Here is a 23,524-nt window from a genome sequence, read left to right on the forward strand (position 1 = left end):
GCAGTTTTAGAGTGGGCGCAAGCTATTAGACACGGGTGAGTGGTTATGGAAGACGCGCCTCTGACGTGAAGACGTGTAGCGTGACGGACCCACAGCTTAATTGAAGCCGGGGGTCGCGATCTGCTGACTAAGATAACATTGGAGACGCGACATTTAGGCACCTTTCGGTGAGCCACTAGCACCCCGACCGTTCACCGAATAGGAAGTAGAGAGCTGCACTTCTGACTGCTTTGTCCATGTCATCCTGAACATTCAATGTAGACGAATGGAATATTGATATAGAGTAGTCAGGAAGGAATCGGAAACCACAAAAGAACATTCAATGCAGAAGATTGACATCAGCCTTGCATCCTGCCTAGGTCGTCGTCGTGCCTGTTTGGCGTATGACACCATAAATCTACCGACCAACAAAAACACATGGCCTGACATGGCAATTATCAGTCACCTTAGTGACAGCACTTAGCTAATCAGAGATATTTAATGCAAACAAACAGCAAACATATAGTACATTTCGTAGACTATTAACTAAGACCAAGTAATACTGGGAAACTTGAATAGAACTTCGACCATGACCAGAACCAGCGTCCTTGATCAGTAGATACTAATGGCGACAAGGAGTGGTTTTTTCTCGTACAGGAACCAGAATTCTGAGAGCAACAAGAATGCTGAGCTCGGTCGCTGCCCTAGGATACTCAATAATTAGCATCCGTAATGTGTCTTGGTTAAAGCCACCATAACGCAAAGCAAGTAAGGATTTTCAGATATCCATTCTTCGAGGCATCAATTGCGACTTGTCACAGCCGCTCAGCTAAGCCATGCAAAAAAGAATCATCATAAGATCGGCGATTTTGATTGTCGGGAGTCGTCTTACCTCGAAACACTCGATGTCGTGCGGTTCAAAACTGCCGACACTATGATGCATGAAGACGTCCGAGAGGCCCGAACGCAATGAGAGAAGAGAGGGAGAGGTACGAAAAAGCACACAGCGGAGCGGCAGGGAATGCTCGATGTTTATTTATTCTATTCATTATGACAGGCCAGGTTCCGAGTACGTAACGTTGTCCAGCCCATCGAATGATCTGCGGGGTAGCCAAGGCACCGCTGCATCAACATGTCCTCGGACGTTGCAACCGTTGGTGCCCATGCCGTTTGTCAGCTCGGCAACAGCATGAGAGCCCTGCAACCAGCCGCGACTTTTGGCTCTCTGTGAATGCAATTTGTGGGAATAAGCGAGGGAGGAAGCCATGTTTCCTTTAATAATACCCATACCGAACCGGACGCCGTCGCTGAGCAATGCAAAAACCGGAACCCCCTTGTCAAGTGCGTAACCCAATGCATAAGGTACCATTCATACTCGTGGCGTTCCATCGCCAAGTCTTCGTTTTGAAATCTCATCTTCATGAACTCTTCGTGAGCTTGAAATCATCCAGCTCGCACCAGTTGTTGACAGGCTAGAGGCTGTGTTAGCGAGAGGAAGCCGTGCCATTGACTTTGAGGGTAAACTTACTATACAACTGAGGTACTTGCACCAGCTGCAGGTGTTGTGGTAGACGTAGAAGTTGTTGAGCAAAACGATGAAGACGATGATGACAGTCAACAGGAAGCCTGCTCTGACAAGCCACCAAGCCCACCAGAGAGGCTTGCGTCCCTTGAAGAAACCAACCGGGTTCCTCAAGAATGAAGGCCCGGCACCTTGGTTGGCGGGGTTGAGTTGCATTGAAGCGTAGGATGGGTCGGTGCCTAGTCTGCGCCTGAGAGAGTTCGGTGAATGTAGGACGCAGATGCCGAGGGCCAGGCCCATAAGGAAACCACCAATATGAGCGAAATTGTCCAAACCTGGCAGAAGACCAAGAACGAAGGAAATGACAATGTCCAGCATGATGAACATCAAATCCTTGACAGGGCTGCGGCGGTCTTTCCAGGAGTACAGCAGATCGAGTAGCGTCAGCGCAATAACGCCGAAGAGCGCACCCGAAGCACCGGTTGAAGCTGTCATGACGCCGGCGTAGTTTGCTCCCATTACGTTACCGAATATGCCGGCGCTCACGTAGACCAGGAAGAAACGGATCGAACCAATAGCAATCTCCATCTCTTTGCCAATCGTCATCTGCAGGAGCAGGTTGAATCCAATATGGATCAGACCTGCGTGCAGGAAGATGGGCGTGATGAAGCGGAACCACTGGTCAGGCTCCGGGCTCTGGTCCAGACCCTCAAACTTCGGCTCGGGAACTCCGCCAAAACCACAGAGATCACCGAGTCCGCACTGGTTCGATGGGTTGTTGGCGTCGGAAGATGTCGAATTAGGACAGGGCCACGTGAACGAGGTGTTGGAGTCTTGGATACCCTTGACGTTGTGCATGCAGGCGACGTAACGAGCACCCATGTTGATCATGACATAGGTGGAAGGTCCAATCATGGGGTTGAAGCTGGGCTTGGTCATGATGGGCGAGCCGGTTAATTGAGCTACCAATCGTCAGTACCAATATCCGGATCGATTTGTGAGTTTGCAGACTTACCGTTCTTGACAATTTCGGCGATAAACACCGCGACCTGGACCAGGGTGAAGACGTAAACCACCCAAGGGATGCCCTTTCTGTCTGCGCCAAACATACCCAACTGACCGAAGCCGACCTTGCTCTTATCACGGCGGCTCTTCGAGCGGCGGCTTCCTTGGGGAGCGTCGTAGACATGGTCGTTGTCGTTCATCTCCACATCTTTGGGCTGGGTCTCCTGCCGGCTCTGCAGAGGAATATCATCTGCTACATGAGGCCTACTCGAGTCCGGAGAAACGGCCTGGTTACCGTAGTAGGCAGTATCCTGGGCGTAGGGATTGGGCTGCGCATACGCGCTGTGCTGGTCGTATACGCCATCGTGCTGGTTGTAGGCGCCATCGCGATGGTAGGCAGTTGGCTGTTGTGGCAGAGGAGGCAACGGTTGCATGTTGCGCGGGTCGTTTGGATTGTCACTGCTGTAGACAGAACTAACGGTGTTGACAGTGTGGACGGTGTTCATGCGTTGCGGGTTGTTCGCAGCCTGGGGGCTCATATTCTGCTGGGGAGTGCCGTTGGCGTTGTGTCGGAATCCGTCCTGCGTTGAGTCTACTGGATAGACATGATCGTCAAAGACTGTTTCGAAAGGCGAGACGGTGTTCACGCGCGGTGGTGGCGGATGGGAAGCACCGGGGGTCTGTGATATTTGGCTGTAGGGAGGCGCGGGCGTAGAGCTCGTAGAGGGAATGTTGTTGTATGCGCTGCCAGCGTAGTATGCTGCAGGTGGCGGAGATGCTGAGGGGGGTTTGCCGCCGTGGTAGTAATCGTTGGATGCCATGATCGGACGGGGAGGAGGGCAGAGCACCTCTGAATTACGGATACCCAGGGAAGATGATGGGGAATGGGGATCTGGGCGACTTTGTCTTGTCGGGGCGAGGAATTTCGCTTGGAGGGCCGAGCTGGAACTTGGCTGTGCTGACGATGGGTCGAATCGGGCTAGAGCGATGGAGAATCGCTCAGGTACCGAAAAGGGGACCAAACGCGGAGAAATGTGACAGCGGGAAGTCGAGAAGGTGTGTGTGTGTGTGTTCGTCGTGTGGTCGTCTCTTCCAAGGTTTGGGGAGACGTAGGTATTTGTTCGGGAAGTTTGCTAGAAGATGCTTGAGCTAAGCCTTCTTGGTGCTTTTTTGGGTAGATGGAGGCGTTTGGCGGACGATGAGGTGAGCAAAGTCTCTTGTGGACCGGTCGGTAGCAGGCAAATTGCTCCCGACTAGTGAAGTCGACTTTGGGGCCAGGTGAGGGTGCCCAGCAGTGAGGCTTGTAATTGCAGGTTCACCCAGGTGGTGGTTTAGCGGGCTGGGATGCGCCTGTGCACAACAACCTACGACGACCTGAGCTAAGGTAGGGAGGTGCCTTGGGTGTGCGCGCTGTCTCGTTTAGGGGTGCCTTCGGATGATTGGACCAGTAAGAGACGGTGGTTGCGAGTGTCGAAGCGCGGGGGAGCTTGTTGGTGACACGAGGGGGGAATCTGGAATTATGACAACAATAAGAAAACAGAGGAAAAAACGAGTGAAGGGAGGTTCCAGGTTCACAGGTCAGGGGATGGGATCTAGGAGGAAGCAAGCAGGACGCGTTCCAAGCGACGGAGGGGAGAGGAGAGGAGGCTTTTTCTTTTAAACAAGCCAGCATCTCAAACGCATGCCTTCCCGGCCTTGTTTCTGCTTTTTTTGCCCAGCCCGCCAAGTGGGAGAGGGAGCCCCAGGAGAATTGGTGGTTGGCTGTGGGAGGCAGTGTGAGCGCGAGTGAGCATGGCAGTCATCCACTGGAGGGGAGACTACGGCGTAAGAGGGATCCATGATTGATTGGGATGGGGGAGGAGTGTGGGAGACAGCAGCAACAGCAAGCCCGCAAGCACCAATCCCAGCGCGCCAACAGTAGCGGCAGCAGCAGCAGAAAGGGTGCAGCAAGGCGTGCAGTAGTCCCGGCTTTTGAGGCTGTGTCAGCATCGCCAGCCTCTCCCGTCTTAGGTCCCCTTGAGCGCCTGACCGGCACTCTCTGCCACCCTCTGCCACTTCGTGCCGGCCAGAACTCTGCAGCCGCATAGAGGTCCTGATGATCACTCCCAGCTGGCACCGCGCTTCAGGCTCACAGCTGTGTGCTGATTCTGATGCTAAGTTTGGAACAAGGGGTCCACAAGTTTCAGATCATTGCGTAACGCAGCTTGTCCTGCCTTCTGGCCTTGTGGGTTGGTACCGTTCGCTCGTCATCTCCATCCAGCCTGCCCGTGAGTCCGTTGTCCACTTCGCATTGGACCCATCCCAGCCTGAGGTTGATCGAGTTGATGTCGCTGTCGTCGTCGTCGCCTTGCCTCTGCCAACCTCCAACGAGCTGCCAGTTGGTAATATTGGGATGCTATTGCTCATCGTCGGCCCGGATGTCGGACCCTTCCAAGTCGCTTTCCATGTGGATAGTGTCCTCCCATTAACTACAGACAGGAGACCGCCCATCGCTCTCGTCTGGCAGTCGATCGCTATGGCAAGTGTTGGGATCCTCGAGTCTCGACCGACCGTCAGCAGAACCTTGTCCCCGTCCCGGAAGCCACAGCAGCAACTTTGAGATCCTCCCAACCGTCGAGAGGCTGATCCTGCACCACCACCACCGTTGATGATGAAATGTCATCCATCGCCTTCCACTGCCGACCCATGCACACTGACTGCATGCAGAGTGCGGGCACCATCCCAGCTCCGACACTCGTTCCGCAGAGCGGCACCACCACCGCATTGCCAGCAACAGCCAGAGTCATGACCCTTGAAAACCGCGGCCATTCCACAACGTTGAGGGAGCAACGCCAGCAAAGGGTGTTCATTCCATTTCCATCCCATGAGCCGCGGTTCGACAAGGACCGCCCTGACGCGGCAATCAACCTTTTCCCTTCGATCGGCCTCCCCTTGAGCTAATTTTCCAACAAGCCCGCTGCCCAGCCATGAGGCATGCCCGGATATCCGGGGAACCCAAGAAACCTTTCGGGAAGGCTCGCAATATGCCAGATGGACCCCATGGACATGACCATCCGGAATGTGGAATTCGCGGCACCCGCCCGCGGTCTTGACGTCTTTCTGAGGAATCTGCCCGGAGACTGTGGGCTCTTTCGCCTGTCAGCCTCCCTTTTCATTCAAAGTCCGCCGGTTCCGATGCTGGCGCGAGCGTGTCGCAGCTCGTTTTTCTCAGACCGAAAATATCTGAAAAGCACAAGACAACGCCAGGGTACGAGGGAGGCTGTCGTCAAAGTTCAGTGATTGAGCTGTCACCCATCAATCAACCGTCAATCAGGCGGGTATCAACCACTGCCTTTGCCATCGTCCACTGTTGCACGGCAGACCACCTACCATGCAGGGCGTCAGCCCACCGACGCGTGCAGGGTCTGAAAACTTACGACAGCTGGTGGCTCAGCCCTCAGCCACTCAGAGCCCGTTTTCGCTCGCGGAGGCAAGCCACCTCCACTAGCTGCCTTAGGGACCGATACACGAGGGAAACACGAATAAACATCCAAGCCCGTAAGATGACGCACTCAGAAACCATGAGTCTCTTGGTCCAATCCTCCTATTCACAGCTCGTGGGGGTGCGACCCAGGCCGTCCCGAGTCTGGCCTGATAGCATGTCGTCGTTATCGCACCTAGTTGTTGGTTGAGCTTGTTCCCAAGAACCCTTGACTGACCACTGAAAAGCCAGCCCTATCCAAAGAGCTGGAGGCCGTGCACCTCATTCGCCAACACGCCTCTGGGCCTGGCTGCTTCAATGTCGGTCGTCGGAGATGCTTCCGCCGTCTTGCTCATTTCAACGGCCTCCATCACGTGCCGATAAGATAAGACCCTGGGCAACCAATCAATAATTTTTTTCTGCATCCCCTCGAGAAGCTCGAGCCTATTGTTTATTTGTTCCAGCCGGTCACGTATTGTCATTTTTGAAGCAATAAGCATTCTATCGCCTCAATCGACTTGCTACCTGAAATAATGGGAAAGAAATCTACCCGTGTCGAGTCCTTCTCTGATAAGGAAGAGGGCGGCGCCAAGCTCGACACACGCGTGGTATGAGCGACTCCCCACGCCTTCAGCCGTTGCCGTGCTAATGTCTGGAGTAGGGCGATGCTATGGACGTAGACAGCACTCCGGCTCCCAAACTAGACACCAAGAAATCCGCCGCCGACGCCCGTGCCGAAAGGGCAGCAAGAAGAAAGCAAAGAAGGGAAGAGCTGGCATCAGGCCAGTCAGCGACCTCATCCATGGCGAGCACCCCAGTCCCGGAGACGAAGACTGCGTCACCGGCGAAAACCGAAGAGAAGCCCAAGAAGAAGAGAGGATCCAGAAAGTCCAAGTCAGCGGCGGAGGAGACCGAAGCTCCTGCTGAACCCTCAACTGCTCCCGCTCCCGCCCCCGCCCCCGAGTCTTCGAACGTGCCTGAGGCCGAGGCCGCGCCACTTCCCTTCATCATCGACGTGAACCCTACAAAGCACACCACCGCGCACGAAGATACACCCAACCCATCAGCCTCCGAGAGGGACACATCGGTGGCGCCGAGCACCATTGCACCTAGCACGGTGAACGGCGATGGCCTCAACCGGGCTGCGAGACGTCGTCTGATGCAAATCGACAGACATCGTATCTCAATCAGGAAGGAGCTCGGTATTCCTGCCGACTCGGATGAGCGCCAGGACGAGGTGGAGACCTTGCTGGCAGCCTGGATCAAGCTGTTCGACGAAAAGGTCGACGCTCGCAAGTCCAAGAAGCTTGCAAGGCAACAGAGCAGGGTAAAGGGCAAAGGCAAGGGTAAGCACCAAGGAGGACGAAACGACAATGTGAAGCAGAAGCAGATAAAGAAGCAGAAACAAAAAGGTGCCCTGAGACGCAGGCAGGAAGCTGCCTCGGAGACAAATTAGCCTCTTTGAGGCTGGACGAACTCCCAATCAGCGGAGGGAGGGGAAAAGGAGTATGAAGAGTGGCGAGGGTTTACTGGATATTACGAGTGGAGGAAGAGGTTTACAGCGCGCATGCGTGATGGCGTCTAGCGAATAATATGGGCGGAATGGAAATCAAAAGTTCAAAGCGATCAGAAGCATATATCCGTGGTGTTGTTGGAATGGGAAGTCGAGGCAAGCCAAAACCTATGTGTTGGCCGGCGTTGCGTTACTCTATTAGATAGTAATGTACAGTACTTAAGGGGAGATATTCAACAGGCCAAGAGTCCTCCCACTCAGCCAGAACGCTGCTTGACAGACGTAGACGTTCTGATGGCCACAACAGGCGGCAGCTCCCAATCCGCAAAATTTTAATCCAACACCTCTTTTTTTTTTTTTTTTTTATTCGTGGTGTACTCATGCCTTCTTGTCATTGTTATCCGCCTCGGCCTTTTTGTCCTTCTCGCCGTCCCAGACCTCCTTGACCTGATCCACAATAAGGTCTCCCAGTCCCTTTCCCTCAGCCAACGCCTTGGCGTGCTCCTCGCCACGCTTCTTGTCCCAGTCCTCGGGCTCCTTGCCGTACCATATCCTCTCCGCGAAGGAGCGCTTCTTGTACTCTATGGCCCGCATCTGCTCCTCCGTGAGGCCCTCGCGACGCATGCGCTCCTCGCGCAGAGCTTGCCTTGTCCTTTGTGCTTGGTCAGGAAGGGTCGTCGGGAACATGGCCTCGAAGCGGGCGCCGACACGCTGGTAGATTGACTGGCCCGTCCAGTCGTACATGAGCTGGTTTGTCGAGGCGGAGAAGATGCTCGAGTGCATGAAGAAGCGCCAGTCCATGCGCCGCGGGGGCATGATCATCATCACCGGGGAGAGGACGGCTGCGGCGATGCAGAAGTTGTGGACTAGGGGAGGGGTGCCGTGAAGCTCGGGCGACCCCTCGAGCCTGGGTGTTGTCTGGTCTGCCATTTTCGCTGTGGAGGTTGTGTGGTTCGAGTGGACGAAAGTGGTGTGTTGAACGTTGCTCGGGATCGTGAAGCGTTCGAAGTGTAGACGGTCGCAAATCGGTATTCCTGAGACTCAAGGGTCAAGGAAAGGACGTTTTGGGCTTCGAAGCGTGGATTGCGCGGGGGGTAGCAAATCAATGACGAGCGACGAAAGCTGTCGATGGAGGGTACAGAAGTGAAATTTCCCAAAAATTCAAGCGCGGCGCCGGCCTAAGTGGGGCCGATCCAGCCCGCAGCCCGCCACGGCATCCGGTGACGGCGGTGATGGCAGTTCACACTGTCTGTCAGGTCTTCAATGTTCGGATGGCATGTATTCCTTCATCAGAAAATTTACATCTTCTGGCAATTCTTAGACTTGAAACAATTTTCATGTTGGTTTATTTCTTCTCATCACCGCCGAGATACGCCATCTAATGAAACTCAAAACTAAATAACGCCTGCAAACACACAAAAGCACAACTTTTCATGATCCTACTTTTGAACTCCGTCTCCAGATGCAGATTGAGATGATTGAACCGAATCCAGAATAGTCGCCTCGTCCTGCCATAAGTGAGCGCCCGTCTCCTTCAGCAGCCTGACACATTCCTCGTTGCCCGTCTTCTCCGCGAGGTACAGCGGTGTGTTGTTCGCGCGGTTGCGTGCGTGCACGCTGGCGCCCCTTGTAAGAAGCTCGCGCAGGATGCTGATCTGGGGCCCGACGGCCGCGAGATGCACCGCCGTGTTGCCGGCGTAGTCGGCCATCTTGAGGAGCTCGCGCTGGGCGTCGTTGTCCAGGATCTCCTTGACCGTCTTCAGATCCCCGTTCCGTACGGCGTAGCCGAGGACAGTAAATGCCGATTCTGTCGCGGTTAGTCGCGACACGACCGAGTCGAGCGATCCGGAAGGGTGCGAAAATACCGGAAGTGCCATTTCTGTCATCTCGCCGCGGAGCGAGTGGGACATGCGTGCGCTGACCTCCGCCGTTGACAGGCCGGACACAGCGAGCAGGTAGGACAGCTTCGTCAGGGCGGCCTCGGCGGTGAGATCCAGGCCGAAGATGACTCCGGCACGGCCGAGCTCGGTGCCGGGGCCGTAGACTGGCGACACGAAGCCGCTCATGCACTGACTGACGTTGACGACGATGACGCCACGGTCCACGGCGTTCTTGATGACCTTTGTCAAGCTGCCATCGATACCGCTGGGGGCGTTGCCCATGCCGAACGTTTCGAGAATGAGGCCGCGCAAGTCAGGGACACGGAGGACCGAATCGAGCATTTCGGGCCTAATACCAGGGAACACGCGCAGACAGGCAACGTGGGCGGTGTCGAGGTGCTGGGTGACCTGAAGCTCGGCAATTCTGGTAGGCCTCAACACGATGGGCCAGTTCACATCGATACCGAGACCATTGACCTTGGCCAGAGGCTCGCAGTTGGGGCTGGCGAAAGCCTCGAAGGCAGCAGAAGAGACCTTGCTTGTTCTGTTGCCACGGAACAGCTTGTGGTGGAAGAACAAGCCGACCTCGGGAATGACAAAGGTTCCTGCAATGATGAGCGAGCCTAGGAGGTTGTCGACGGCGTCAGACTGGAGTGCGAAGATGGAGGCCTGGGAACCGGTGAGAATAACCGGCTTGCCTAGGTCAGAAAGCATGAAAGAAAGGGCCGAAGCCGTGTACGACAAGGAGTCGGTGCCGTGGAGCACCACGAAGCCATCGTAGAGACGGTAGTTCTCCCTGATGGTCTGGGCAATTTCCGTCCAGCCTTCGGCTGAGATGGAGCTCGAGTCCAGCAGAGGCGAAAATTCCAGGACGCCGTAACGAATGTGACGGGAGTAGGCGCTTGGTGGTGTCCTCAAGCTATCCAGAACAACCTTTTGGCCATTCTTGTAAGCCTCGAGTTGCACTACTTATCGTCAGTATGGCGCGGTAAAAGTATTCTGTATGACGTGATGCAGTAGCAGAGAAGAGCGTTCGACTCGCGCGAAGAGTTGACATGAAGAGTGCACAAAACGGCTGCACGTCTTGTTTTTTCATTATTGCACCCGAGACAACAGCGGTGGCCAACATGGCTCCACGGCGTTCTTGGAGTGCCCTCGAGAAATGACCTACCTGAAGGCGACGATTTGTCGTTGAATGAAGGGCGCGGGGCCATGGCATTCTTCAGGAACCCTCCGATGGGCTTGAGACCGTCGGCGGTGGGTTGCATGCAGATGGTGCCGCCTGTCATGATAACCAGGACTCGGGACTCCGGGTAGTTGGACTCTGGGAGGAGCCTCTCGGCGGAGGTTTGGGATGCCATGTTTGCGAGTATTTTGTTGTGAGACAATGAGAGGCTTCGTCGGATAAGAAAACGACAGTACAAAGAAAGAGTTGAAGTTGGGAGTTTATCAGTTGCTGGCGCCTCCACAGATAAGTTGAGGGGCACGGGGTAAGTATGGAGGGGCAGAAGCTTTTGTATGGAGAGCAATATGGCAACGACTGGGTCAAGTCATGGGGTTGTGCAAAATTTTGTAAATTTTGTCTAACGGAGAGAACCATGATGAGCGGTTAGCGATGGTGAAAGCATGGGAGTGGAGCCGGATGGCGAGTCAAACAAGTCATTTGCGGGATGGGCAACTAGGGAATGGTACATGGAAGAGCATGTGGTGTATGCGGATGGCGTCTGGCAATTCCTGGCCGGATCTAAAGTAACTCGAGCTGACACGAGATCAGTGCGTGGTGGTGCTTGACAAAGAAAGACACTCTCTGATAAGGCAGGACAAGGGAATGTGGGCAAATATCGAGGTTGCCCCTCGTTCTCTGAAGAGACACCTTATCGCGACAGATAAGGCGAAAGAGTTGAGTTTTTGATACAACAACTCAGGATGCGAGTTGTGTACCGCGGGGAAGAGACGATGGGACTGGCCCCCGATAGCGGATGGCGGGCAGGGTCAGCGATGGGGTAATAATTAAGTAACAGAACGACCTCGCCAGCTGCGTGACCTCGAACGAAGCCTGGCATGGCTGGTCTAGACACGTTGACGGGCGCTGCGGGTGCTGAGGTGGTTGAAATGGCAGAAGGAGGCATCGAATCCTTATCGATTACATTCTGTTCCCATGCCAAGTCTTTCGCGGGCTGGAAAAAGTGCATCAAGCTTGCCGCTGGATGGCGAATTGGAATCGACTGAAATGAGACTGACTACAACTTGCAGAAACTGGAGCCCAGCATCGGACGATGACGCAGAAGCTCGGAACAAAAATAAAGATGAGCGTACCGGCCCTTGCAAGAAAAGATACGTACCCCTCACGGAGCCTCCAGACCAACGTGGAACTCCCGCGCCATCTTGGGACGTGAATTCTGCCATGTCCACCGCCCGACACCAGTCCATACTCCATCCTCAAGCAAGTTGGCAGGCTGAGACAGCGACCACGACATTTCCCTCCGTCGGAGAACGCCCGTCACAATCTTCACCGATGCCCGCTGCGATATAGTCTTTGCGTTCGATTTCGAACCTAGCAATGCGCTTGCCGCCGATCGGTACCTTCCGCTAATAACCATCTCGCACATACGACCCGAAGAACTGGCACGTCAATCTTTTGTCGCGATCGCCGCTTCTTGCCGCGCAACGCAGCCATCATGGAGTCCAGCGCGCCCAACGCCAGCGACTCGCCTCGCACTTTTGCGATGCAACACCAGCGCCCCAGGACAAGCTTTGTAGGATGCTCGCGAATCACAGATTACGATCTCCTTGGGAAGCTGGGTGAAGGTACCTTTGGGTAGGTTCGCCCTGCGACGGCGCGCTTTCCGTGCTAATCCTAGCTCGACAGTGAGGTGCATCGCGCGAAATCCAAGAAGACGGGAGCCCATGTTGCCCTCAAGAAGATCATTATGCACCATGAGAAAGATGGGGTATGCAAGTTTGGATGCCAAGTTCGCCGCGCAGTCATCTGACAATTGATAGTTCCCCATCACGGCGCTGCGCGAGATTAAGCTTCTCAAGCTCTTATCACACAGGAACGTCCTGCAGCTAGTGGACATGGCCGTCGAGCATCCCCAGAGAGCCAGTAAGTCGCTGCTGAGTCACTCGTCTCCGAACCAACAATTCCTGACGCGGATTGTTACAGGCGACAAGCGCAAGAGGCCAATCATGTACATGGCCACGCCCTACATGGACCACGATCTTTCTGGTCTTCTTGACAACCCTTCGGTCACCTTTACCGAGCCTCAGATCAAGTGCTATATGTTACAACTTCTGGAGGGCCTCCGATACCTGCACGACAACCACATCTTACACCGCGACATGAAAGCCGCCAACCTTCTCATCAACAATAAGGGCATCCTCCAGATTGCAGATTTTGGTCTGGCTCGACACTACGAGGGACCCACGCCTAAGTCAGGGCACGGTGCTGGGGAGGGCAAGAGGGAGTACACTGGCCTTGTCGTCACTAGATGGTACAGACCCCCTGAGCTGTTGCTTCACCTGAAGAAGTACACAACAGCCATTGACGTCTGGGGTGTTGGGTAAGATCCAAGGCCTACAATCTCACTCTTCAGACTATTAACCTGTGGCTAGTTGCGTTTTTGGCGAAATGCTGGTTGGGAAACCGATTTTGGCGGGTGAGAGTGACTCTCACCAGCTAGACATTATCTGGGACTTGATGGGATCACCCACGCCAGAAAACATGCCCCTATTCAACACACTTCCTGGCGCCGAGGCCGTTTCCCCGCGTACGAGACCTGGCAGTTTATCCACAAGATTTAGAGAATACGGCTCAGGGGCTATATCTCTCCTCAAGGAACTCCTCAGACTCGACTGGCGATCTCGCATCAACGCCGCCGACGCCCTGAACCACCCTTACTTTAAGATGGCCCCCATGCCAGCGAATCCCGATGATCTCCCGACCTTTGAAGACAGCCACGAGTTGGACAGACGTAAGTTTCACGACCGCAAAGCAGCTTTACCTCCAGCACCCAAGGGCGGGACGGTAGGCATTGGTCCTGATGCACACGGTGCCAATGCCGGCTTCAACAACACCGAGAATTACTCAAATCGCAACGGTGTGAACGGAAATCGCCATTCAAATGCTCCTGGACCGCACCGGAACGGCGAGGAACGAAGACCAGCTTGGCAGCGCGAGCGTGGGGAACGAGGGCTGCCGCCTAGGCCTCCGCCGCCAGAATATGCCAACGGCGGCCCAATGGAGCGAGACGGCTACCGGGACAGGGATAGAGACCGACGACCCAGAAGCCGTGGAGGGCCACGGCCAGGACCAGATGTTGACACCTACATCCCAAGCTATGGGAGGGACGACGGCCCACGACACAGGGATGACCGGCCCCCGCGAGAACGCCGACGCAACAGTAGGGATGAACGATGGCATGATCGAGACTGGGATCGCCGGACTAGGAGTCGCAGTCGATCTCCAATGAGAGAACGTGACCGTGAACGAGACGGATACCGCAGATAGGGAAAACGAAAACGGGACCCGTGAAGACCGAGTCACAGCTCACCATTCTGAGTATAGTGCTCGAAATAGGTAATTCGCGGAGCCTTGGGGCAATATAATCATTCCATCAGCCAGCGGGAGGCGCTGGAACTGACGATGAAGTTGGTCTAGGCACATCCGGCGTCGGGTATGAGTCTTTTCTTCGTTGGCACGAGCACCTGGATGTACAATAAGATAATGTAAAAGGCGAATCGAGCGGACACAGGAACAGGCGTTTGAGGGGGGAGGCACACTCCCGAACAAGGCTGGTATTAAAGTCTCTCAGTTATCTTCATGAGTGCATTGGTACGCTGTAGGGTATATCAAAGAAAGCCCGGGTTGCTATCAAATTTCAGAATCGTCATCGTCCTCCTCGTGAATGGTTTGAGACCAAAGACCTGGCCTATTCCTACGGCGCTTAGGAGGTGGCTTGTTGAGCAGCTGCCAATCGGTCTCATAAGACGACGAATCTTCGGTCTTACCGGTCCCTGGTCGTTCTGATGATGGCGTCGAGGGCGCAGGTGTTGCTGGCGGACCTTGGTAGCCTCTATCATGCATGCCAAGGACTGTAGTGATGATGCTGGACGTGCACGACATGGTCAAGCCAGCAAGTATGCCGATGAAGGCACCGCAGGCCAGCTGCGTTGGATTAGCACACGAAGATTTGATACCAAGTGATTGGAAAGACCAACAAAAGTATAGAGAGGCTGGCCGGATTGCAGTGTTAGCAGAGTATCAGGATAGAGGAAGGGCTTTCAAGGGAGATCAGCTTACCTGAAGACTGGCTATGAAGTCGATGACAGCTTGACACCATCCAACGATGAAATAACCCATCAATATCAGGGGTGAGAGCAGCATGAGCACCGAATTGATGAACAAAGCCACGGGTTTCCATGCTAGACGCAAGGGAAAAGTAGCTACGGCGACGACGCCGGACGTGTACGATACCAAGGCCATGCTGCTACGAAGATGATGAAACCGTGAATATGTTGTTTGGTTGTCAGTGACGAAGAGTCGCGTGAGCGTGTAAGAACAGTCCTGTGCTTCTCAGAGCATGGCGATTGATCCAATTTACTCAGGATAATAGCTGCAATTGTAGCGAAGAGGATGGTCCAAAGGGGGGAAAGACAGGAATCCGGGGTGAAGGAGCGTCGTGATGTTCAGATGCGATGGCTGGCTGAAATGAGATGGAACGGTAGCACATTCCTTGGCTTGCCCGCTACGCTGCTTGAGCTGGTGGTTGATAGAGCGACGGCTGGTGCACACGCGAGCAGAGGAGACCTGAGATGAAGTTCACTCTTTCAAGGTGTCAAGCAAGCCTTCCGTTGGCGTCAGGTAGTCCCCGCCAGCTCCAGCAGTGCCCAGGGGCGCCCCCAGCTTAAGGTGCACGTAAGGGCCATGTCAGGTATCGGGTAAGCGGATGCCCATGAGTACTCAAGTCCCCATGTTCTCCAGTATGCGATTACGAGTACCGGCCCTGTAGAGCTTAATATCTGCCAGTGCCACTGCCCTCCGCGGAGTCCACGCCCCCCTCCTCCCCCAAAACTTGTTGGAAGATTAGCACCTGCGTGGGAACTTGGGTAATTGACCACCACCACACCACCCCCTCCAACTCGCCTGTTGTTGATTTGACTTCTCATCCAATCTCTGGACCAAAAAAATAACGAGCCGGCCCTTTTCGCCTCTCGTCACTACATCCACCAGCGACCGGTACGCGACCTCCTCCTCCCACGACACAACCGCGACCACAGATTCCCGCCCTCTGCCCGCCGTCGAACCTGTCGCTTCGTTGTCGTCTCTCCTTCGAGAATGCGATAATCAGCTCACAACCCCGCGATTAGGTATCTTTCTGCAATCGCGCCTTACCTAACCAGGATCGCACGAACGCCAGTTGCAGCAACTTGCCCAACGTGGAAGTGCGAGATTGGGACTGCTGCGACCTTCCTCGCCATCTCTCAACCGCCCGTCCGCCGAATCGCTGTCCAGCACTGCCTTGAACTGCGCTGGCCTTGCGCGCCCTTTGCACCGCACGGCACCGCCTCCCGAAGCCCAACCCGCCAGCAATCCCGCGATTGCACCGCATCCCAGGTGCCGTTTCCGCCGGACGTCACACGCCCGCTTACCTGAATACTGGCAGATCCAGACTCCCGCCGGCCTGGCCAGGTAGGGTACCCCGAACCACACCCCAGACCAGGCTCAGGCTCAGTCTGTCGTGTCCCACCCGACGAACAAATCTGGAAGAAGCAAAGCCAACGACAAAATGGGCAACAACCCCTCCTCGTCCTCCAAGCCTGCCACGCCTGTCTCATCCGCCCCAGCGTCGCAGGACTCACCCAAGCACCATCATCACAAGCGGGAGTCCAAACACATCATCCCCCCGCGCTCCGCCGAGCGAGTCGCTGCCCCGCCTGAGCCCTCCCTTACTCAAGCCCAGGGCTCCACGGTCACCAAGGCCAATAAGCCCCTCCAGTCCATTCCCATCTCCAGCTTCACCACCGGCTCTCCCTCCTCGAGCTCGAGTACCTCCGTTCCCCAGCCGAAGCCACCGGAAAGCAAGCACATCATCCGCGATGAGCCCAGCAAGCCCGTAGACGTCCCAAGCGCACCGACCGAATCCTCCTCCCTGAGGTCGCATTACTCCGCTCACATGATTGAACCAGCTTTGGTCTCCAACAACAGTGTCAATGACATGTCGTACATCACCCGCCCTCCTCGTCTGCCTCTGCCTATCGAGGAGGAAATACACACTCCCGGCTCGCCCATCATCGCACCTGCGGACAATGGCGAGGCCTCTGTGACCGAGGTGGAAGCCCTCGATTCGGATGGCATGACGAGGAAGTCGTCGGCGCTGAGCACGACCACTGTCGACGAGGAGGATGGCGAGGAGTTGATCGTTGACAAGACAAGGCCCACCGTGCCGACCCGCCTCGAATGGCGCAGAGGAGGAGGAAAGATCTATGTTACGGGAACAATCTTCCAATGGAACCGGAAACAAAGATTACATCCCGTGTAAGTCCCACTTCTGCGTGTCTGAGTCTCAGCCATGTGTGCGTTACACTCGTGGCTCCCCAGTGGTGTCAGAATCCGCCACTAGAATTGCCTTCTTCGTAGCCAGCCTCGCGCGCAGACCATATTATCAGAAAGCATGTTACTGACCCAGCTCTGTCGAATAGGGACGGTCAACCTGGCGTATTCGCGGGCACGATACACATTCTTCCGGGTACACATCATGTTAGGTTCTTGGTGGACGGAATCATGCAGACCTCGCCCGACTTGCCGACTACTGTGGACTTTGGAAACAACCTGGTCAACTTCATTGAAGTCAGCGCCGACGACCTCCCCGCCAAGGCTCCCGTGGTGCCGGGACCCATCCCCGCGCCCGGTACCGTGGCCAGCGACCAGAGCGCACCCAAGGGCGAGACAGCGCAGGGCGAAGAACAGCCGAAACCCCCCAAGGGTAAGGAGGTGCCGTCGCCAAGTCAATACTTCCACCAAATACCCAAGTACCTGGTCGACTTTGACCAACCTGAAGATTCGCCAGCCTACCAGTATGCTGTAACAGCTATTGAGAAGCTGCCGACACCCCCCAGTCTTCCGGGTTTCCTGGGCAAGCCTATCCTGAACGCCGCGGTTCTCATGAAGGACGACAACAGCGTGCTCAACATGCCCAACCACACTGTCCTGAACCATCTGGCCACGAGCAGCATCAAGAACAACATCTTGGCAGTCTCAGCAACGACTCGTTACAAGAACAAGGTAAGCAGCAGTTCCTAATAAAGAATTGCTCAAAAACTGACTTCATGCACAGTACGTAACGACAATCATTTACAAACCCACAACAACAGACGAATAGGTGGCTCTTTAGACTGAGGTCGAGACAGTCTATTGCTTGGGATCTTAGGCAGCGATGTCAGGGGCGACCTGGGGCAAGCTGCGGTGACCAGAATTGTTACCATCCAGCCAGAGCTGGCTGGCTAGGGAGATCGCGTAGGCATGGAAACGATAGAAATGTGACGACCCTAAACGCCGTGTAAACCGAGCGCATTGGCATCAGTCTCTCCATTTGACGTGGACCTCGTCTGTTCTAAATCGCTGCGTGCATGAGCTGTCCTCCAGCGGTGTTCTAAAGCCTGTCTCGTAAGCCAGCAGACCAGCGTGTGCAATCATGATGCCGTTGTCAATGCAGAACCTCTCATCCGTCGCGTAGACGCTCCCTCCTCTCTCCTTGGCCATCTCGCCCATCATCTCCTGCAGTCTTTCGTTGCAGCCTACGCCACCAACGATGAGAACCTGGTTGCTGCCCACATGCGCCATGGCACGTTCAGTAATCTCAACCAACATGGCAAACACCGTTTCCTGCAGAGAGAAACACAAATCTGCTGGCGTAAACGTCTCCTTCCCCTTGGCCTGGCTCGCCTTCATCTGTGCCGCCAAGATGTCCGCGCTGGCAAGGATGCCGGAAAACGAACAGTCCATCCCCTTGACGGCGTACGGTAGCTCCAACAGCCGCGTGCCCTTCTTGGCCAGCTGCTCGATGTTGTACCCCGGCGCGGGATCGTTGCTGATTTCCAGCGTCCGCGCGAACCGGTCCAGACAGTTCCCCACCGCGATATCCAGTGTCTCCCCAAAGATTCGGTACCGCTGCTCCGCGTACGCGATGACTTGGCTGTTTCCGCCGCTCACGTACAGCACGACGGGGTTCTGCGCGCCGGTGATTGTGCGCCCCATCTCGATGTGTCCCACGCAGTGATTCACGCCGACCAGGGGCTTGTCCCACAGAAGGGACAGCGTGCGCGCCGCGACGGCGACGCTCGTCAGCGGGGCGCCCATGCCGGGACCCTTTGTGAAGCATACGCAGTCGACGTCGGCGACGGAGACGCCGGCCTCGCGGAGGGCGCGGCGCGCGAGCTGGACGAAGAAGGAGCGGTGGTGCTTTGCGGTGTCTTTCGGGAGGAAGCCCTGACCCGGCGGGGAGACGAAGGTGTGTCTGATGTTGGAGAGGATGGTCGACTCGGCGCCGTTGTGGAGCATCACGCCGATGCCGAGCTTGTTGGCGGAGCCCTCGCAGCCGAGGGCGATGAGGCCCTTCTTCTTGGACATTGTCGCGGTCGTGTGCTTCGAAGGGGAGGGGGCCGCTTCGGGAACGGGTGTTGATGGGTCTTGGTCGAGGTCGAGATCGTGGGTCCTCTTTGGCGGTCGGTTTTCGGTCATGGGGAGGAGGGGTTGGGCGGACGCGATGGCTTCGTTCTGGTCTCTGCTCGTCTATCCACGCTTCTGCCGGCACCGATGAGCTTCCCGGTCTGCTCAAACGTATTAAGAGGACTTAGTTGGTGATGCGCTGGTCCCACTCCTGCGAGTATCGCAATTGTGACTCGTCTTCGTCTTTTTTCCGCTCCTCGTCGCAAAAAGGACCAATGGCCGAGACGTCAAAAAAAGTTGACGTAGGAGGGGTAACGCTCTGGTGGGATGTCCCTCGAGAAATGTGGAAATTGTGGGTCCCATCTTCCCTGCCGCAAGCGCTGCCACAACCGTCTCTCCCACCGCACCGGACCCTTTGCTCGCCCTGCGCCCGTGACACCCTGGGCAGCCGCGAGACCAGTCCGTTCCGTCCACCTTACCGACCTTGTTAAGGGTACAGCGGTAACAGTGGGCGGGTGTCGTACCTGAGGCTGCTTACGCAGTGCCGCCGTAAATACACTGTAGAGATGGCGGCGCGGCAAACGCCGTCTCGCGGACAAGACAGGATCACAAAAGATCCGACACACAACACACGGCGCACAGAGGAAGCGGCGGGAAAATACCTACCTACGCGGGTAGAGCAGAGATGGGAAGATGGGACGGACGATGTGGTCGGCCCTCCAAAGGCCCCGTGCTCTTTTCCCACATTAGCTCTTATCTCACACTTCTCCTGTCTATTCCTCCTTCCTCCAAAGGCGAAACCCTGGGCAGCGTATCCGTACCTACAGCGAGGTGTAGTAGCAACAGGCGCGCGGGCGGGCCGGCGGGTTGGTCGTTTATTCCTCACACAAGTTGCTAAGGTAAGGTTCCAACGCAATATCCCCACACCCACCAGCAGGCAAGCCTCGACAAGTGGAACTCCTCTTCTCTCTCACTACACAATTCTTTCTCTGGTTTCCCATGCTCCTCTTCCCGGGTTGCTGAGAAAACCCTCTTTCCCCTCTTTTGGCAATGCTGCAACTTTTCCTCTGAATTCTCTCCAGCCTGGTTTTTAATTTTTAATTCTCCCTCAGAGTCCTGTACCAGCTCCCTGGCTTCCGCATCTTGTGATCGCCGAGGTATCTGCGGACACTGCTCTGCCGAATCGGGGCGTGACAAAGCCAGTCTGCTGACGCCGGACAACCACCAGGCCCAAAAATACTCTCAGCTTCTTTTCTCTCTACAGATACGTACATGAGGTGCTTGCCTTGAAGCTCCTGAACCGAACTATCATGGCAAGGGCTGCCCAGATCTGCCGTGGTGGCTATCGCCAAAGAGGGCGCCCACTGGGCATGACGATTGTCGCAAGCTCTCCGAGTCACATCACCACCGGTCCTTCGTTCACCACCACAAAAGATTGACACTCTCCAGAGCACAGCCAGCTACAGCAAACGACGAGCATGTCCCGCTGCGCCCTACACAAAGAAAAGCAATATGCTTCAGATCACAGAATCCAGCCCTGAGCACCGTCGCACCGTCGCCAGCTGCGTAAGCTAGCATCAACGAAACAGTCTCCTCCCGAAACCGCCAGCCTCCACATGCGCAGCAGACTCTCCGACGGCGGATACACAAGCAAACATATAGCATGAGAAGATGCAAGTCAAAGGTCATTTTTTGATCTTCTATTTGTTGGGGTGTGGAATCTATGTTCCTCTCTTAATGTCTCGTCTCTTGGGGCAGACCACCAGTCTGCTGAAGAGCCTCCGCCGCCATGCTTCCTTCACAGTCATATACTTTACATGAGAGGCACCACAACCCAAAAACGCCACGCCGATCCGACCGTCCTGCCTGCCGCCAAACCATCTTACATACCAAAAAGGAGCAACCAAACACCGAGGGGTATACAACACGTCATCCGGGGATGATGAGGAGAGAAAGGGCGCACTCAAGCCACGGGCAGGCCTCATGAGGCCGCTGCTTGAGCTTGAGCCGCCGGTGGTTGCTGCTGCTGTTGCTGCTGCGGTTGCGACTGCTGCGCGTGTTGCGGCTGTGGCTGCGGCGGTGGAGGTAGTGCCGGTCGGCTGCCAGAGACCCCAGCAACTTGCGTAGGCACTACGTTAGGCATACCCTCTTGTGGTATTTGCCGCCTCGGATACACATATTGCGATAACGGGATGGTCGCGCGGAACTTCAACGCCCTTGTGTCGTAGGGGTCGACTTCGTACACCGGCGTCTCTTCCTCGTCATCCTGGTCATACTTCCACCGATCCGAATAATCCTCGCCATCCATCCGCGGAGGCGTTGTCAGTCCCCGGCGGTCTATCCACAACCGGTTCAACCGTCCTATGCGACGGCGGAATGCTGGTTGGCTGTTTGGAGGCTTCTCCTTGCCGCCAGCAGTGAATTGGAATATCGACATATTGCCCCTTTCAACTATAGGCTCTTCATCATCGATATCCATGGCGTCTGACTCGGATGAGGTGGACGCTGGAGGTGTCATCAAATATTGGGTCTTGGCGGGCCGGAAGTTGATTTCCATGCCCTGTTCCTTGACCGGAGATAAAGGATCTCGGGTGAGATCCACATGGTTCTGGTTCCACTTCCTGTGGTTGTGAACCTTGCTCTCAACATCCGCCCGCAGCTCGTTCTCCTTCTCTGCGAGCTTGTCTGAAAGTTGCACAAGGTCTGCTTCCATGGAACGACCGTCCGGCCGCACAGCGATGCGCAGATGGTTGCCTGGGGGTCTCTGCAACGCAGGAGCTTCCACTGGCTTCTTCTTCTGAGGCTGCAAGCAGTTAACATCCATCCCGATGCGATTCTTCGAAAAGAGCGCTCGACATACCTTTTGGTTGATGAGATCGTCGTCCTCGGTTTTGATGCCGAGCTTGACCTTCATCTCCTTAAGCCTGGCTCGTTGCTCGAAAATTATTCGATCCAAGTTAAGGACCTCACGTTTCAGCATCTCACGCTCATATGAGTGGATGATGAGTTGACGTCCATCCTCGAGCTCTTTGCGAAGTCGCTTGAGTTTCTCGGCACTCTGCACATCCCTCTGCCTCGTCTTTCGCGTTTGTCTGGCCTCACGACGTCTGAAGCAGACATAAGGGTCGGCCTCGTCGCTTTCTTGGTGCGTCTCGAACTTGACGGACGGGTGCAGGGGCTTGTTGCCGGTGGCCTGCCTTCGCGACTTCCAGTGCTCATACACGTGCTTGGAATGCGCCATCAGCTTCTGAGTGCCGAGCTGGCTGATTTGAGGAAGCATTGTCTCATAGCTGACAACAGTGTTGTCTATTGAGGCGAATGGCGTCTGTTCTGAGGCCATCTCCTCAAAGACCTCCATGATGCGCTCAAAGTCATCTTCGGACAGCTGAGAGGCGACGGTCTTCTTAGTAGAATTGTACTGCTTCAAGAACTCATCGTCCTCGGTTGTCATGTCATAGGAAACTCCTATGCATTCTTCAACGGTCTGTGAGAAGCGGATGTACGAGGTAGGTTGCTGGAAGTGACTAGGGTAGAGTTGATCATAGTTGATCTGGCTCTCCTGAGGAGGCGGGACTGGAATTTCTTGGTCATTGCTGGTGCCTGCTTCCTTGAGAATGGACTGAAGATGGTATTCCTACAAAGTTAAGGTCAGTATATTTGTAGTGTCACCACCGGCCGAGTGGTCGGTCAGTAGAGGTGGGTCGCCCGATTGGGAGGCAGGCCAAGGTGGGTCACATGATCATATCACGTGATATCTGGCTGCGATATGGGAGCAAAGTGACTCACAGTTTCCTCGGCGGCTTCGACACCGGTCGCGATTTGAGATTCGGTGGTTAAGGATTCGTACTCGCTGGGATCGATATCATCCTCTCTGAGCACCGGAAGCAGCGTCTTGACGCTCAACTTCTTGACTCGGACTTTCCTCGTAGACATGGTGGCGGGTGGGGGGGTGGAAGGCGGAAAGCCGGCGGAAAATCCGCAAAAAAAGTCGATCAAGTCATATACCAGGGCATGCGACTTTGACTTTGATGCTTTTGAGGGATAAAAATGTGGTTGTGGTGTCTGTTTTGATGATCGAACTGTCGCTGCTTGATGAGGTGACGTTGAGATGGTCGCGGCGTGCGAAAACTTTTCTCTGACAGTCGCCAAAAAATCCGTCGTCTCGAGCAGACTTTGGAGTCGTGTCAAGTACCGTGCAGCTGAATTTCGGTGAGGGAGTACTTTGGCGCTCGGACCAGGTCGGGACCTGGAAGGTAGACTCGCCGACTTTCTTAGGCCTGGGGCGCCTGGCACCTTCCACGCCCAAAAACACGCCGCAGAATAGGGGAAGGCGCCTTTGGTCACGTGCTGCTTTTGCCTGATGATGGCGACAACAGCAACAAGCGCTGGAAAGAATGCCAAGCACCATCACTTCTGGAACATTTTCCTCATCGGTTGAACGTGTAGATGCATCTCGTTCACCCATCTATCTCACACATATCTCCGAAACTCAAATGGT

At 55.3% G+C, this 23,524-nt stretch overlaps 9 protein-coding genes across 9 annotated transcripts; 3 read left to right on the plus strand and 6 right to left on the minus strand.

The window, feature by feature from the left end:
- Positions 1–1,397: 1,397 nt before the first annotated feature.
- On the minus strand, positions 1,398–3,327 carry CGCS363_v004943 (putative rhomboid protein; the record flags this gene model as incomplete). Its single annotated transcript, XM_036636792.1, has 3 exons — positions 1,398–1,451; positions 1,508–2,463; positions 2,517–3,327. 3 exons carry the CDS (start codon positions 3,325–3,327, stop codon positions 1,398–1,400), a joined length of 1,821 nt encoding a protein of 606 aa, XP_036498499.1.
- Positions 3,328–6,499: 3,172 nt separating this feature from the next.
- CGCS363_v004944 (uncharacterized protein) lies at positions 6,500–7,422 on the plus strand (the record flags this gene model as incomplete). The annotated part of the gene is made up of 2 exons (XM_036636793.1): positions 6,500–6,574; positions 6,628–7,422. The coding sequence occupies 2 exons, from the start codon at positions 6,500–6,502 to the stop codon at positions 7,420–7,422; spliced, it is 870 nt and encodes a 289-aa protein (XP_036498498.1).
- A 435-nt stretch (positions 7,423–7,857) lies between these two features.
- Positions 7,858–8,409, minus strand: CGCS363_v004945 (uncharacterized protein; the record flags this gene model as incomplete). Its single annotated transcript, XM_036636794.1, has 1 exon — positions 7,858–8,409. The coding sequence occupies one exon, from the start codon at positions 8,407–8,409 to the stop codon at positions 7,858–7,860; it is 552 nt and encodes a 183-aa protein (XP_036497647.1).
- Positions 8,410–8,918: 509 nt separating this feature from the next.
- Positions 8,919–10,720, minus strand: Aspg (60 kDa lysophospholipase; the record flags this gene model as incomplete). Its single annotated transcript, XM_036636795.1, has 2 exons — positions 8,919–10,324; positions 10,531–10,720. 2 exons carry the CDS (start codon positions 10,718–10,720, stop codon positions 8,919–8,921), a joined length of 1,596 nt encoding a protein of 531 aa, XP_036497646.1.
- Positions 10,721–12,037: 1,317 nt separating this feature from the next.
- BUR1 (Serine/threonine-protein kinase BUR1) lies at positions 12,038–13,831 on the plus strand (the record flags this gene model as incomplete). The annotated part of the gene is made up of 6 exons (XM_036636796.1): positions 12,038–12,177; positions 12,229–12,310; positions 12,363–12,465; positions 12,526–12,922; positions 12,975–13,461; positions 13,526–13,831. The coding sequence occupies 6 exons, from the start codon at positions 12,038–12,040 to the stop codon at positions 13,829–13,831; spliced, it is 1,515 nt and encodes a 504-aa protein (XP_036497645.1).
- Positions 13,832–14,232: 401 nt separating this feature from the next.
- CGCS363_v004948 (uncharacterized protein) lies at positions 14,233–14,844 on the minus strand (the record flags this gene model as incomplete). The annotated part of the gene is made up of 3 exons (XM_036636797.1): positions 14,233–14,526; positions 14,580–14,594; positions 14,662–14,844. 3 exons carry the CDS (start codon positions 14,842–14,844, stop codon positions 14,233–14,235), a joined length of 492 nt encoding a protein of 163 aa, XP_036498502.1.
- Positions 14,845–16,147: 1,303 nt separating this feature from the next.
- Positions 16,148–17,740, plus strand: GAL83 (SNF1 protein kinase subunit beta-3; the record flags this gene model as incomplete). The annotated part of the gene is made up of 3 exons (XM_036636798.1): positions 16,148–16,896; positions 17,061–17,643; positions 17,696–17,740. The coding sequence occupies 3 exons, from the start codon at positions 16,148–16,150 to the stop codon at positions 17,738–17,740; spliced, it is 1,377 nt and encodes a 458-aa protein (XP_036497652.1).
- Positions 17,741–17,937: 197 nt separating this feature from the next.
- Positions 17,938–19,098, minus strand: KAE1 (tRNA N6-adenosine threonylcarbamoyltransferase; the record flags this gene model as incomplete). The annotated part of the gene is made up of 1 exon (XM_036636799.1): positions 17,938–19,098. The coding sequence occupies one exon, from the start codon at positions 19,096–19,098 to the stop codon at positions 17,938–17,940; it is 1,161 nt and encodes a 386-aa protein (XP_036497478.1).
- A 1,909-nt stretch (positions 19,099–21,007) lies between these two features.
- EPL1 (Enhancer of polycomb-like protein 1) lies at positions 21,008–22,959 on the minus strand (the record flags this gene model as incomplete). The annotated part of the gene is made up of 3 exons (XM_036636800.1): positions 21,008–21,829; positions 21,887–22,660; positions 22,813–22,959. 3 exons carry the CDS (start codon positions 22,957–22,959, stop codon positions 21,008–21,010), a joined length of 1,743 nt encoding a protein of 580 aa, XP_036497479.1.
- Between the last annotated feature and the right edge of the window lie 565 nt (positions 22,960–23,524).

Source organism: Colletotrichum siamense (assembly GCF_013390195.1).
Source record: "Colletotrichum siamense strain Cg363 chromosome Unknown KSG_Cg363_contig03, whole genome shotgun sequence".
Classification (NCBI taxonomy): domain Eukaryota; kingdom Fungi; phylum Ascomycota; class Sordariomycetes; order Glomerellales; family Glomerellaceae; genus Colletotrichum; species Colletotrichum siamense.